At 51.3% G+C, this 16145-nt stretch overlaps 1 protein-coding gene across 1 annotated transcript in view; it reads right to left on the bottom strand.

Moving 5' to 3' along the window:
• FAM83F (family with sequence similarity 83 member F) overlaps nt 1-16145 on the bottom strand; it is a 29649-nt gene that overhangs the window by 7753 nt on the left and 5751 nt on the right. The window contains exons 2-3 of the mRNA XM_059934870.1: nt 794-961; nt 195-316 (exon numbers count right to left, since the gene is read on the bottom strand). Of these exons, the coding sequence (XP_059790853.1) occupies nt 195-316; nt 794-961 (290 nt within the window). The remainder of the gene's footprint in view (nt 1-194; nt 317-793; nt 962-16145) is intronic.

The following is a 16145-nucleotide window of genomic DNA, read 5'->3' as shown; positions in this document are numbered from 1 at the left end:
CTTTCTTGAATAATCCATTAGCCAGAAAGTTTGAGGGAAGGGACTGGCCAGGAGGCTATTCTTTGCTATCAGAATAGACAATAGCTCTTAAACTCATGATTGTGGAGGCTCTAGCCCAGCATCTTTCTGAACACGAACACTTCTGACCATGAACTAAGGCCTCCCAGGTCCTTCTCTGACCTGGCCCAACTCACCTGTAGGATCCAGTGGCTACTTTTTCACCATCTACCATTAGGAACTTGGATGACAGGGTCCCCTTGATCTTCCCCATGGGCATGTAAAAGCCAACACCTGTCACAGAGCGGACACGGATGTTCTGTTGAGAAGAGGAGAAGGGCACTGTCACTCAGGCTGGGGGCCCAGAGGCTCTAAGCTGAGTCTCTGCTTGGGCGGAGGACGAATGCTCTTGTCCACGGGACCCTGACTCTGCTTCCTACGGCCTGAGGAAGTCAGCAAATCTTGCTTTGGGCTCGGACGGGCCCAGGGTGGCCCCGGTCTGCTCTCAAAGCTCTTCAGAAGAGAAGCACAGCCCTGCCTTCAACCCTGACAGTGACTCTGCGGGCTGAGTGCCCGGGACTGGGCCGGAGCTGCCTCCTTAGCCTCAGCAGCCCTGGGATAAGATGTAAGCTGGGTGTGCCGTTAGGGTTATCAGTTCATGAGGCAAGGTTTTAGACACCAGGAAAGGGGTTGAGAGTGCTGTTCCCCTGGGCCCCTGAACCGGGGAGCAGGCAGAGGCAGTCTCCATCCCACTTCCTTCCCCCCTCCCGCCCCCAGCCCCAGTGGTACAACTTACCCGAATACGGAAGTCAGCGAGCTCCAGGCCCTGACACATCTCCAGGAAGTACTTCACGCCTGCCTCGTCCAGGATGATGTACACGGGGACTCGGCGCTTGGAGGCAGCATCCACGATGTCTTGGAAGATCTCACCATCAGTGAAGAGGTCCATGACCACAGCAATGACCTGGACAGGGAAGGGCACCAGTGAGGCACGTGGTGACTACACACATACAGAGTCACACTGCGGCCCACGGAGGACCAGCTGGGCTGGGGTAAGCGCTGGCCAAGAGTCAAAAATGCCATCTGCACCACTCCTGGGTTTCGCACATCCCCACCCACCTCTGAGCGCATGTGAGCAGGAGATGGGCTCCCTGCTCTGGGAAATGAAGATGGTGCAGAGGGTGCAGGCCATGCTGCTTGTGCTTCATCCTTGGCAAATTCCCACCACCCACCCTGGGGATCTTCCAGCGGCTCTTCAGAAGCCGTTGTCAGTGGAGATCTAGGAGGCTGAGGAAAGTTGGTTCTGGTGCCTTCGGGAAATAAGCAGGTTCTAGGAGCTGCAGTCACCGAGAGGCATGAAATGGACCATTTCCACAAGCTGCAGATCTGCTCAGATACCACTTTCTTTGCAGACCTGGGTGCTTTGATCTCCCTGCAGCTGTGCAAAGCCCTGTGCTTCCCTGAGCACAGATTCGGGCAGAGCTCCAGTTAGCTCGGGCTCCCTTGGCCTCCAGGTGTCCAGACCATCCCACTTCATCCTCAAATCAAGGTCCCTGCCTAGGACCCTTGATTTCCAAAAGCCAGTCTTGATTATCCATCCTGGAAGGCGAGGCCTTCCACAGCCTGAGGCAGATTTGCCTTTCTGACCTCAACCTCCTCCACTTCCCTATACAAACCTTCTGCTCCAGAGGCAGGGTTTTCTTGTTTGCCCCTAGCACTGTGCCCATGATGCAGAGGAAAGTATGTGCTTTGGGGTCAGAGAGATCTGATTATAACCACTTTCTATTTACGTAACCTTAGGCAAATCCCTTAACTTTGATGAGCCTCTGTTTCCTCATCTGCAAAGTGGGGATACTCTGTACTTGCTACATTTGGCATCAGGATTAGAAATAACATCTGTAAGCATCAACAATGCCTGATACGTAGGTAAGTCTTCAATAAATGGTAACCATTGTATGGTCGAAGGAGTCTGCTTGTTGTTGTAACTGAAAGCCTGAACGCTGAAGCCAGGCAGACCAGGCCTGGTTCACTGACTCCACTGCTCACTCATCAGTGCCCCAGCTTCCTTGGCAGCAAAATCGAGCTCATAGTAGCACCTGTCTCAAAGGGTTGTTGAGAAGGCTTAGAGAAGCAAACTGTGAAAGCGTTTAGCACAGTGCCGGCACATGTTAAGCTCAATAAGTGTATCCTCCATCACCATCGTCATCATCACAATCACCATCACCTTCACGTGTGCTCTGCTATTATCTCTGCCTCTAAAGACCACCCCCCAACACCATTTACACAATATTACATAAGGCCCTTCTTACCTCCTACATTTAATACGCAATCATTCATACAGGTAACATTTACAAATCCCCACAGGCAGAGGGAGGATCTATGGACAAACTATAGGCCCTAACTTCAAGGGGTTAATCCAGTTGGAATCATAAGACATTCACACAAAATAATGACATAAGGTAAAACGAGATAAATGCCTTAGGAGATGCACAAATGATGTGTGATGTGAGTTCGAAGGAGGGGTGGTAGGAAGAGAAGGAGGGACTTAGGGAGGGGGAAGATTGAAAGATTACTTTCAGCCAGGGGAGAACAGGAAAGGTTTCACCGAGGAAGCTGAAACCTGAAGAATGGGCAGCCTTGGGTGCCATGAGAAATGAGCAGGGACTAAAAGCGAGCAGGGAAGTGGGCAGGGCTGCCATGCATGGGTATGCAGGTTGTGCACTGCACACAGGCACTGGGCTGATGGGGGTGAGTGGGAGCTGTGCCTGCCTGAGGAAGAGATGCCTTTTCCTAATCTGCGCACAGGTGCCACATGGGCTACCAGGGGCCTAGGAGGTGAACATTTCAGGCAAAGAAAACAGCACAAGCAAAGGCACTGAGGACAGGCATGACTGACAAAAACAGAGGAGATGCAAATAAAATACTGAATGAAGAAAGAGAAATAACTACAGATATATTTACTTTTCAAGAAATTCTTACTATTTAATAAATCTTACTATTTAAGAAATGGTAAAAAGACTAGGAACACTTAGACATTGATGACTTTGAAAATGAAATTGACATGGATAAGTCATTAAAAGTGAATTCAACATATCAACTATAGTTCAGTTTTTTAAAAAGTAAATTAAATATAATACAGCATAATCAAGTAAGGTTATCCTAAAAATGAAAGGATTATTCAACATCAGAAACGTAGCAATTTATAACATTTATTGTGTCAAAGAGGGAAAATCATATATTATCTTAATAAGTTTTTAAAAAGTATTTGATAACACTATTTGTGATTAAAATTCTCAAAAAACTAGGAATAGAAGGGACCTTCCTTAATGTCATAAAGGCTATCTACTAAAAATCCCCATGAAACATACTTAAAGTTGCATTCCCTTTAAGTCTTAAGCAAGTTAAGAATGTTCACTTATCACCACTGCTGTTCAACAAAGTATTGGTGGTCCTGAGAAATGCAATATGACAAGAAAAAGAAATGAAACAGAAGGATTAGAAGAGACAAAACTACCAGTATTTAAAGATGATATTTTTTTAAAAAACCAATTAGAATGCAGAGAAAAACTATTAGAAGTAATAGGAGAATTTGGCAAGATTGCCAGATACAAGAAAAACTTACAAAAACCAATAGCATTCTTCTACTACAGCAATAACCAATTAAAAAAAGAAAAAGAAAAGAAGATCCATTCAAAATTGCAACTTAAGCACATAGTATTTAGGAATTAATACCTTTATGGAGAAATTTAGAAAACTCTATTAAAGGACAGTTACAAATATTTGAATAAATGAAAAGATAAACTGTGTTCATGGATAACATGATTTAATGTTTTAAAAATCCAGTTCTCCTCATATTAATAAAATCCAATGCAATTCCAATGAATGGTCAGTAAAATTTTTTGAGGAGCTCAAATATTCCTAAGATGTGAGGAAGAATGAAGATTCACAATAGCTAAGTCAATTTTGAAAAAGAAAAGCTAAAAGGGGACACTTGTCCTACTAGACAGTAAGACATACTGCAGAGCCAAATTAATAAGAATTGCGATACTGAGATAGGAAGGAACTGACAAATAGACCATGGGACAGAATAGAGAGACCAGAAATATATAGGTACCTACACACATACATAAAACTTTAAGTTAACTTAGTCTTAACTTTAAGGTAGAATCACAACTCAGTGGAGAAAGGATGCTGTTTAGTAGATGCTATTGGGACAATTGGCATACTAAATAGAGAAAAATAAAATGGATCCCTACCTCATACCATATATAAAGGTGAATTTCAGGTAGGCTGTATACCTAAATGCAGAAGATACAACTAATAAAGGAATTCATGAAATATAGGAAAATATCTTCATGGCATAGGTAAGATAGGATTTATTAAGATTCCAAAAGCATGAATCATAACACAAATAAAATTTTAAAAGAGGCATTTGGCAAATTAGGGATTTTCTGTTCAAAGAAAGATGTCAACAGACAAAGATAACTGACAGGGAGAAGATATCTGCAATATCTACAACCGAAAGGAACTAATAATATACAAGAGATGCTTGCATATCAGCAAGAAAAAGACAGAAAACTAATTAGAAAAATGGGCAAAGGATATGAATAGGCAATTCCTAGAGGAGATACCTGAATGGCTAATAAGTATGTCAAGAGAAGCAGACCTCATTAGTAAGCAGAAAGATTCAAATTAAAGCAAAGAGATAGTAATAACTGCAAATGAAGTGTAACCTTTAAAAATTGTATAAAAAATTTAAAATAAATTTAAAAAAAGCAAAGAGATAAGAGAGATACCACTTTACAACTATAACATTAACTAAAAACTAGAAAGTTGGATAGTCCTAAATGTTGGCGTGTGAGGAAAGGGGAACCCTCATTCACTGAGGGTGGGAGGGAACACTGGTACAGCTATTTCTTAGGGCAAGGGGCAGAGCTTCGTGGATTTAAGGTTGTGCATGCCTGGAAGCCAGCAACGCTACTCTTGGCCACACACCCAGGGAACCTCTTGGATCTTTGCACAGGTCTATAAGGGGGCAGGAACAAAGACATTCACTGTAGCTTTCTTTGGGCTAGCAAGGAGTTGGCAACAACTTGGATGTCCATCTCTAGAAGAATGGGTGTGGAGAATGTGAGGGGTGCTCGGGACAGAGTTTTCTGCAGCAGACAGAAGCAATGGACGAGTTCCATGTGCAGAACCTGGGTAGTTCTTTTTAAGATGAATGTTAGAGATAGAGATCTATAGCCTAATACCATTTATGTAAATAAAAACACACTACATAAAATAACTCTGCGAGTTTTTCAAGGATACGGACATGTCCAAGGACATACACTGCATATAGGAGGGTGGCTGCCTATGGAAGGAGAAAGGGACGGGAGGGAAGGAGAGAGTAAAATAAGAGGGGCCTTCCCTGGATTGACGATGGCAGTGGACCACGAACTGAGGTTCACAATCAGCTCTGCACTTGAGGTCCACAACAAACAAACAAACAAAAAACAATTGGCCTGCAACAGTTCAGGGTAGATGTAGCGTAAGGACAACGGGGTGGGGCTGGATCACGGAGGGTTTTAACAGGCCACTTTAGGCTTCATTCCAGCAGAACACAGCTCCCACCATCTCACAGGCCTCCTGATAGCTCCCAACTGCTGCCTGAGGCCAGAGTCTACTGTTTGCTCATTTCCAGACTCTCCAGTGCCCAGCTCAAAGCTGACTCTCAGTATGTCGCTGGGGAGGGCTTGACTGGCTCAGGAAAGCGCTTCTGGATTCACTCTTGCTTTTGTTTTGTAATTGAAAGCGCAGGGAGCCAGCTCACCCTCACCCCCACCCGACAGAGGATGCGCTGTGAGAGCATCACAGACTAGAGGGAGAGACGTCCCCAGGGGCCCTGCTTTCGGGAGGCTTGGTCTGCGGCGCCCTGGTGAGAGCCAGCCATCTGTGTCACTACCAATTAAGCAGTGAAATATCTGTAGTAGGAAAAAATCAATTGCTCGCTGACTCCTGCAATCTCGTTGTGGAGGAGAGGTGATAATTACCCTCCGCTTTGGTCTCTGAGGCCCTGCTTGACATTAGGATGCACGGCATCAGGCCCAGGAAAACGAGCTCCCCACTCCCTCCGCTCTGGTGTTTAATGTGCCACGTGATCCTACGAGCCAAATCTAACTTCAAGGCTCCCAGTATAAATGGAAAATCAGGTTTTATAAGAGAGACATCAAAGGCACAGAACCCGGGGAGCCGGATTTCGTCAGGAGGGAAAAGCCATCCCCTGGCCTCCCGGCAGGCTCCTAGCCTCCTTTACCTGGTTACCCACTGATGTGCAGCACCTGGGGAGAGAGGTTAATTTGAGGTGGCAGGAGTTTTTAGAAGCTGTCACAGGCTCTGGGAAAGCAGTTCTGATGCTGTAACACTTCTCATCAGGTGTTTGGTTAGCTTACCATCTCCTCCTTTGATATTCGGCCTCAGTGGTGGCGTGGGGGAACAGGGTGTGTTAGGGAGCCTCTGAATTCCACTCCATCTGTCACTTAACTTTAATTAAACTGCCAGCTTTTCAGATTCTCTTCCTGGACTCCTTAATTACCATTAGATTAACAAAATTAATGAAAAGGACTCCACCTTCCCCATGCACTCCACGGCAACTCTACTCAAGACAGCTGGGGAGGGGCTTCCCTGGTGGCGCAGTGGTTAAGAATCCACCTGCCAGGGGCTTCCCTGGTGGCGCAGTGGTTGGGAATCTGCCTGCCAGTGCGGGGGACACGGGTTCGAGCCCTGGTCTGGGAGGATCCCACATGCCGCGGAGCAGCTAAGCTCGTGAGCCACAATTACTGAGCTTGCGCGTCTGGAGCCTGTGCTCCGCAACAAGAGAGGCCGTGATAGTGAGAGGCCCGCGCACCGTGATGAAGAGTGGCCCCCGCTTGCCACAACTAGAGAAAGCCCTCACACAGAAACAAAGACCCAACACAGCCATAAATAAAAAAAAAAAAAAAAAAAAAAACTACCAGGAGATAACACTCCCCAATAAAATGGCTACAATTAAAAAAAAAAAAAAAAAAAAAAGAATCCACCTGCCAATGCAAGGGACATGGGTTCGTGCCCTGGCCTGGGAAGATCCCACATGCAGCGGAGCAACTAAGCCCGTGCACCACAACTACTGAGCCTGCGCTCTAGAGCCCGCAAGCCACAACTACTGAGTCCGCGTGCCACAACTACTGAAGCCTGCGCAGCTAGAGCCCGTGCTCCGCTACAAGAGAAGCCAGGACACGAGAAGCCCGTGCACCGCTACAAAGACTAGCCCCCGCTCGCCGCAACCAGAGAAAGCCCGCATGCAGCAACGAAGACCCAACACAGCCAAAAATAAATAAATAATTAATAAATTTATTAAAAAAAAAAAAAAAGACAGCTGGGGACTGACACCCTTGGTGTGTTTGGGTGACCCAGTCTGGACGGCCACTGCACTGCCAGTCTCCTCGTCACAGAGCTATGCTCACCAGCCTGCCCTGGAGGCCCTTCCAAAATCAATGTCCTCTAGGTCACCCGGGCCAGAAGCCCGAGTCTACTGGCCTCCTCCTTCTCCCCATGACCAAATCCAATCGGCCACCGATGCCAGCAGGTCCTCCTCTGTGCACCTTCTCTGTCTGGGTCAGCTCCGTTCTGTTCCCACTGCACTGCTGCCCTCGCTCGGGCCCCCCTCATTTCTCACTGCACTTCTGGAATAGTTTCCTAACTAGTCTCTCCTTCATCTCTGTGCTCCAATTCTTTCTCCGTAGCAGTGACCCTGCCAAAACAACAGACTGATGAAGTGGTGGGTCCCACAGCCAAACTCCTTAACTTGGCATTGAAGGGCCTTATGATGGCCCCTTTCCTCCTCTCCAGCTTCATCTCGGACCATCTCACGTCTGCCCCTTGTTTTCAGCCATGCAGGATGACCTGCAGTTACCCTAACTCAGGGTTTCTCCACTGTGGGACTTCCAGGGACCCAGGGACAGTATTCCTTGCTGTGGGGGGCTGTCCTGTGCATCGCAGGGTGTGTAGCAGCATGCCAGTAGCGCCACCCCCACTGGTGACAACCAAAAATGTTTGTAGACATCGATAAATATCTCCTGGGGGCAAAACTGCATCAACTCCCCACCCGCTTTTGAGAACAACTGCACACATCAGGCAGTTTCCAGTTCTGTTCCTACCCCTCCTGTACTCCTGTGAAACATCTACGCATCTTTCAAGACACAGGCAAGAATTTCCTGAACTTCTCCCCACCCAATATCGTTCACCACTCCCTGCTTCCTGCCCACGTTGTGTTCCGGGCACATAACAGAGGTCCTTGACATTTTATTGTAACATCTGCTGAATGGCTCTGTCCCTTACAGGGCTGTGGGCTCCCGGATGGCAGGGACCATCTGACTTCTCTCAGAATCTCCACCCTCAGGGGACATCTCAACACCAAGTTAGTTCTCCATGTTTGTGGAATGAATGTCTGGATGGAGGGTGTTTCATGTCTACTGTTTTATTTGCGGGGTGTGGACCTAGCTTTGTTGTTAACTCTTTTATTTCATTAATGACTAGACATTTCGGTGGAAGGACAAAAAAAAAAAAAAGAATGCTGAGCAAGATTCCCGGTTAGATCGTCCTGCTGGAAGGCAGAGTTGAAGTTCTTCCTCAAGGGCACAGAGAAGGGAAAAGAAGTGGCCGCCTTTTGGGACTGCTGCCTGAGCGCCGGTCCCCGGGCTGGTCTGCCTCTGTTCCACCCGCCCGAGGTCTTGAAGGAGCAGCCAGCCCATTATTGAGGACAGTGCTTTACCAAGGGGTCAAAGTCCACGCCAAGAACATCAGACCAGGAAGCAGAGCTGCCACCAGCACGTACAGCCAGCGCCTCTGTGCAGATTACGAAAGGGTACCCGTCCTCCCTGTGACGGAATGCAAGCCAGTAAGTGGAGCATGGGCTGCAAGTCAGCCCTACAAAGCCCCTGGGCCAGGCTCCAGTGCACTCGGCCCCTGCACTGAAGGACGTTCCAGGTGGGCAGCGCCTCAGAGCTGGGAGGAAACGTATCAGCTAGAGCCCAGCCCCAGGGTTAAGTTACCCAGCTGGGTCTTGGCAGAGGCGGGACTAAAGCCCAGGCTTCTGACCCCAGTCCAGAGCTGTCACCCCCAGATGATGTGGTCATGGAAGGCTCTGGGGACATCTACTCTGGCTAGGATCTGAGGTCACTTCTCGACACACAAAACCAGGATGCCTCCATAGAGCCAGACGATACCACCCTCTCCCTCACTGGTTTCCCCAGCTCTGCTGACGTGAGCCTAGGCACCGGGGTGGGCATGGCTGCTGCCGACAAAGACCCCCGTCCCGCTCAGCGCCGCGGTGGGGAAAAGGCAAGAGGCCCCAGGCCAGGCATGCTCCGTGCAGGTATGCGCTGGAGGTGGTCACTTTTTCCTGGGGAGGGGAGCCCACAGGGGCAGCTCCAGTCCCCACCTGACCACTGATCACCCATGTGAGCCTGGGGCCTGACTTTTACCTCTCATGCCTGCCCTGCCTGCCTCCCAGGGCCGTTGGGGGTTTCAGATGAGATCATGTCCACGAAATCCCATGAAAAAGCTGTGCGGTTTTGAGGGGCTATCACCAAACCAGGTGAATGGGGCCAAATGCCCACACCTCCAGCCCTAAGGTGCCTTGGGGTAGGAAGGGCAGCACCTGGGCAAACTGGTCAGCTGCTGCCTCCCAGAAGGTCCATCTGTCTGGCAGCCCAGGGGGGTCAGTTCTGGGCAGGCCAGCCAGCACCCGGCTCACACATCCCCAGCTGTGGATCACCACCTTCTCTGATTTCCCCAGCGAGCGATCTAGGTCTCCAGGGCAGTGGCTGTCAAGCTCGAGCCTGTAGAGGATCAGCCGGGGCGGGGCGGGGCGGGGCGGGGCGGGGCGGGGTGTGCCCGCTGAATGTGCACATGCTAGGGCCCCATCCTCAGAGAGTCTGACTCAGCGGCCCCTGGAAACGCGTTTTAACAACACCCTCCCCCTCAGGTGATCTGAATGCAGGTGGTGGAAGGATCACACTTTGAGTGACGGCCGGTGTTGGGAAGAGAATCTACCCTCTGGAAGCAGAAAGTCTCACTGGCTGTGGGGCCTTGAGTGAGTAATTTAATCTAAGTCTCCATTTCCTCATTTTAAAATGGGGAGGTGGTCCCTTCAGGGTTGTTCTGAGTTTTAAATGAGATAATGCAGCGGCACGAGGAACACAGTGCCTGGCCTGCTGTGAGCTGAGGGTCCACGTCGGCAGCCCCCTCTCTCCTCTGATGGAACCCAGAACAAAGGGGCCTCACTTCGGAGGCAGCTCCCAGGGAGCCAGCAGCACAGAGCTGCCCACCAGCCCCAGACATCAAGGTGGAGATGTCTTCCTTTGCCTGATACCATGTCCAGCAGGCCCAGCGCATGGTGATTAAAGCCCAGGCAACACTACACTTCCAGGAAGGTCAAAACTTGAACCGAGGGGAAGGGCAGCTCGATCAAGGGAAGAGTAAGTAAGTCTGTACAATGCACTGTCCCTCGAGTGATGCTGGGCATCAGTGCCCGCACACCGAGCGTGGAACGCACCGCTAAGAAAACTGCGGCCCTGGGAATTCCCTGGTGGTCCAGTGGTTAGGACTCTGAGCTTTCACTGCCGAGGGCCTGGGTTCAACCCCTGGTTGGGGCCATGAGGCGCGGCCAAAAGAAAAAAAGAAAGAAAGAAAGGAAAGAAAACTGCAGCCTGAGTGGAGAGCACCTCCAGGTGGGCTCGGGACCCAATTGGCACGGCTGCCACTGAGCACGGAGAGGTGCTGCTGGAGGATGGACACAACTCACGGCGGAGGTGCCAGTGCTCCCGGCACACCGCAAAGGCTTTCTTTTGTCATCAAGGCTGCAACAGGCCCCATCCAATTTCTGCCCCGGTGGGATGTGAACAACTGGACAAGAAAGCCTTACCTTAAGCTTCCTTCCTGTCTGTGCTCCCTGGGGTGAGAGAGGAGAGGAAAGCCCAGGAGAGGAGGCCTGCATAACTGCCCGGGGAACACCCACGGACGCTGCCTGGCCCTGCGCCACCCGCCTTGCAGCCTCCTACCCGGGGACTCCAGAGTCATGTAGCTGAATCCCCAAAGTCCAAGGGCATCCTGCAGTGGGTGAAGCACAGACTTTGGAGTCAGGGGTCCCACAGGGGCGGTGAGACCACGGGTGTCACTTGACCCCTGGGAACTCTCCCTGTAAAGTGAGGCAGCCTCATGGTTCTTGTGAGGATGCAGAGAAACGCAGTGATGCCTGGAGAGCATCTGGCGCTGCGCTTCCTCCCCACAGCGCCTGGCGCACGGTGGGGGGGGGCTCAGCGTCAGCGTGATGGGAGACTAGGGGTCGGTCCCCTGCTCTTGGCAGGTGGAGCCAATAGCCCAACCCTAATCGTGCCGTTTCCCTGCCCAAACCCTCGGCCTGAGTTCAGCCTGGCCAAAGACCCTCCGGGTGCTTCCAACCCACTCCCTCCCTTGACGATAAACTCCTCTGCAGTTCTCCAAACACACCCATCAACTCCCACCCTGGTGGCTTAACTCACCCTGTCACCATCTTCTCCCTGTGGTGATGGGAACATCCCTTCCCTGTTGAGGTCCTTACTTCACCCTCCCCCAGGCTGTCCCAGGTTCATTCTCGTCCTGGGTCCCCAGCCCCCAGGGCAGTGTGTGCCCTTTTCAGGAGGCACACCTGCTCAGGCCTGTGTCTCTCTGAGCACATGGTGGGGGGACAGAGACCTGTCATGCCGCCCTGCACTGGGCCCGACACGCAGTAAATGTCTAAACAGAGTACCTCCGCGGTAGGGGGCTTCCCTCGGGGGGGCTGAGGAAGCACTCTGGACCAGAGCCCTGGCCCACCGAGAGGACAGAGCCAAGACCACTGGGGTCTTGTTCTCTGCCTCGAGGCCGGGCTGCCCCCAGCCCAGCAGCCGGGCACCTGCGCTTTGTCAGCTGAGGCTTCCCAGCTGCCTGAGGCCATGCTACACTGTTTCAGGCTCACTAATTAGACGTCATTAAACACCAGGCTCCCTCCTGCACTGGCAGCCCAGCTCTGCCAGCCAGGCCACTTCCCCTCCCAGACCCCTTGGCCTCTGTGCCAGCTCTGCCCCCGCCTCTGCTGCGCACCACCGGGGCTCACTCCCCGTCCACCTCGGATCCGTACGAGGCACTCCTGACACCCATTCCCCAAACTAGGTGGATGAAGGGGTGATACAGAGGAGCCTCGGGCTGGCTCTCCAGAGAACAGGCTGTACCCCTGTGAGCGAGGTCAACTAATTCAGCCGTGAAGAACCATATGTGATCTGCCAGGCAGTGAGAAGAGCAATTCTTTTTAAGATCCTAGGCCAGCTTTTCCCTGCCCCGCGGCATGCTTCTGGGATGACTTCCCCTGCATTAAGTTGGTGTTAATTAGTGAAAATTATCTAATGCAAGCTCATTTTAACATTAGCTTAAAGCTAAACATAATTAGGAAGATAAATCAGCTGTTAAAAAAAAAACCCAATGAGGATACACAGATGATTTTTAGGATCAGCTGCTGCTCTGGGTTACTGGCCTGGAGCTCTGAGCAACATACAATATGTGGGCAGAGTAAGGCAGGACTCGAGAAGTACCTTCTAGGTATTTCTTGATTGATCAATCAGGGCAAGACAACTGGAGTTGGCAGCTTGCCCGGGAGGTTCTGAGAAGCGGCAAGGAAAACTTGCTGGCCACTGCCAGGGGATGCCGCCTGGGAGGGCTTCGCCAGAGAGGCAAGTGGAGGGTGCGGGGAGCAGGGGAAGGTGGTCAGGAGGCGCTGGGCGATGGGAACAGTGTGAATCTGTGCACTCCTAGGCCTCCCGCCTTGCACACCCCGGCCCTCTGCCCGCCCTCCCTTCCATACTGGCTGCTTCAGCTGTCAATTCCCAGGAGGCCTCTGCGCCCCTGGAGCTCAGTGGGATTCAGACTCAATCTCAAGTTCCCATCCAGCTCCATTATTTACCAGCCCTGTGACCTTACTATCTGTAAAATGGAAAGTTGCTGGATTGTTGTGGAAGTTAAACGAAATAATATATTTTAAAAGGGCTAGCATGGTCTGGTATTTAAGTACTCAACAATTAATAGCTATTGACCCGCTCCCTCCAACCTGTCCTGCAGTTTATTTTCTTTATCAGTGTTCCACATTTTCTTCACCTGTATATTTCCGGAATGTGGCACATGTGAAACATGGTGAGTGAATGAGCAGAAGTGGGGAATCTCCAAGCAGTCTGGGAACCCTCCCGGGAGGGGGAGTTAAGAACACTCACAGTTGGTCCTCAAAGACCCACAAAAAGGTAAGAATCCCTGGTCCCTGTCCCTGCCCCCGCCCTCTACTGACTCTGCTAGAAAACAGAACAGAAAGAGCATTTATCTGGAGCCTCCCACACGCCCCACCAGTGCTGTGAGAGGCCCAACAGGGTGACCACCGTACAAGCTGGGCTGGGATGAGTTAACAGATTACTAGAAACTCGGGCCAGAGAGACCACTAATTAGAAAAGCCATAGGCTCTTTTCCTGGGCTAAGATTCTGGGATCATTAGCAAGTCTACAGACTCCACAAATTCAGAGAAGGAAAAGAAACGGGGGAAGGCAGCGGCCCCAGCTAAGGCTGACTAGTCATGGCCCCTGGGGTAGGAGGTGTGGTGGGAGGGAGGGGGAGGGCCAGGGATCACTAGAGTGACTCAGCCTGGGAGGGGGTGTGGTCAGGACAGTGCCAGGAGCAAAGGCAGGCGGTCAGCCAGGACCCAGCCCTGCTCGTTGGTCCTCTGCCCTGCTCCTCTCTCCCCGCAGACTGGAGGCCTGCCCCAGAACAGGCTCTGTCTGCCCTGTACACTGTGAGGAAAGGGAGGCGGATCTGACCACCAGCCAAGGTGAAGCAGTGAGGCAGCATCCCGGGGGTGCACCTGGACAGATGGGGCGGCGTGGGCGTGGGGTTGCCGGCGGGTCTCCCATTAAGGTCTCAGTTTGTCAGTGAGGGCCCACGTCCCAGAGGGCCAGAAAGTGGCCAGCAAGAGGACACTGGTCGGGGAACTAAGATCCCACAAGCCATGTGGCATGGCCAAACCAAAAACGTCCCTGGAAGCTACCTATATCCAGCTTCCTGGTGACACCTGTGCCAGTGCCACCAAGCAGAAAGACTCCTCTCCTCTCCCTCTCCCACCAAAGTAGTCCTGCACTTGTTTGTTTCCAGAGCTAGTTGGTGAGCTTCCCAGAACCTGGCTGGCAACAAATATACTTTGTTTCTGGAATTTCAGATGGAAGCGGTGGCCACAGGGGCAATCCCCAAAAGTAACTGCATGTGTAGCAGAAGGACACAAGCCTTGAATTCAGACCTGGGTGGAGTCCCAGCTTGCCTCTTATGAGATCTACGGCCTTGTGCTTTCCCTGAGCCTCTGGGAAAACCTCATTTCCCTTGCAAGGTGCTAAGGATTGAATTAATTAAAGGAAATAACATGCAGAGCACCTATCTTTCAACAATGTTAGCCCCTCTTAATATAAATCCCTTTTATCTGCATCTATTAGTCATCTTTTTCAAAATGCTGTCTCATAGAGTCTTGCATTGGAGTCTCAGAGCAATCTTGTGAAAGTAAGCAAGAAGACAAGAATGATCCCCATTTTACAGATGCAGAGATGGAGGCCTAGCAAGGTCAAATGATTTGCCCAAGGTCACCTGGTAGAGGAGGAAAGAGAGAGCAAGAATGAAGACACCCAGGCTCCCGGCTGCCAACTGTGTACTCCTTCCCCTGCAGTGACCTGGCCTCCTGAGACCACTGCCCAGCAAACGTGGCTAAGCTACCATGAGACCAAGAAGTCATGAAGAAGGCACCCCTTTACTGAGGCCCCATCTTCTACTTTTGAACTCCCCGGGAAACACCCATCCTCAGAGTTTCAGGGACCTAAAGTGTCAGATTTCAGAGGAACCAAGCCTCAGCCTCCCTCTTCTCCAAAGACAGAAACACAGCCTGTCCCCCACCTCAACCCACCCCACCCCCGTGTCCCCATGCCCCAGCGCCTACTTGTGCAAGCTTTAGTCCTTGACGAGTCCTTCCAGACTGCCCTCGGGCTCTTTGAGCTGGCCCTTCCGGGTGACTCTGCAGGGGAACGCCCTCAGGGACCCCTGATTCAGGGACCGGGGAGCCTCCGTGCCTTCCTGTCTCATCTCGGCCCGTGGCAGATCCTAGAGAAGACCCTTGGCTGAGTACTCAGTTACCACAGCCCTGCAGACGAGAGCCGCCCTGACAAACGGCCACATCAAATCAAGGCAGCTGAGAAGTGTGGGGGTGGGGGGGGGAGGGGAGGGCAGTTGGAGCGGCTCCTCTCACCCAGAGGAGGAAACAGGAAGCGCACCTGCACAGGGCCTCCAACCTGAGGATGAGAAGCAACCCCTGACCGTCCTAACTCTGATCTCCTGGCCGGCAGCCCCGCGTCCCGGGAGGAAGCTCAGCCACACTTCCCTCCCTGCTCCGAGAGGGGAGGGGACGGCGACGGCAGCAGCACCTCTCCAGGACAACTGGTATTTGTACGATACTTTCTTGGTATCCTCTGCTTCCATACAGTTTCTTCCTTATTTTTCAAAACCATCCAGAAATCTAGGTAATGCCCTCCAATTTTGCAGGTCAGGAGTCCCAGGGAGGGAAGTGATTTACCCCAAAGGAACACAGTTTGTAAGTAGCCAGGTCAGGACAGAAATCAAGACCTTTCAACTTCAGAGCCTATTCTCTGTCCTTGACGTGAAGCTGGGTCTCCATTGCCCAGAAACCGCAGCTCCCAGGATCAGTGACTGAGCATAAAAGACAGAGACTCAGAATCCAATAGCCACAGAGCCAAGGGCTTGGCAGGGATGCTGGGACAGGCCGAGGCAAGATCCTGGAAGGACTGTGAAGTGCTCAGTCCCTGGAACTGCAGCTGCATCATTATCCGCCAGCCTCAAGGGGACAAGGACTCTGGAACTGCCCCGCGCCTCGGAAATAACGCCCGTGAGGAATGGTCACTCAGGGAGGGAAGAAGAGTTAGGCAGGGGGGACAGTGTGTTGGACCCACAGGTCACGGGTTGCCCTGAGAGGCCTTTTCTTGCTCTGCACAGCGAATCAGGCTTTTCAAAGGCAGCTCAGAAGCTCTAGA

Source organism: Balaenoptera ricei, chromosome 10 (genome assembly GCF_028023285.1).
Source record: "Balaenoptera ricei isolate mBalRic1 chromosome 10, mBalRic1.hap2, whole genome shotgun sequence".
Classification (NCBI taxonomy): Eukaryota; Metazoa; Chordata; class Mammalia; order Artiodactyla; family Balaenopteridae; genus Balaenoptera; species Balaenoptera ricei.
Note: the sequence above shows the minus strand (reverse complement) of the source record. Positions and strands in the feature narration are given on the sequence as shown.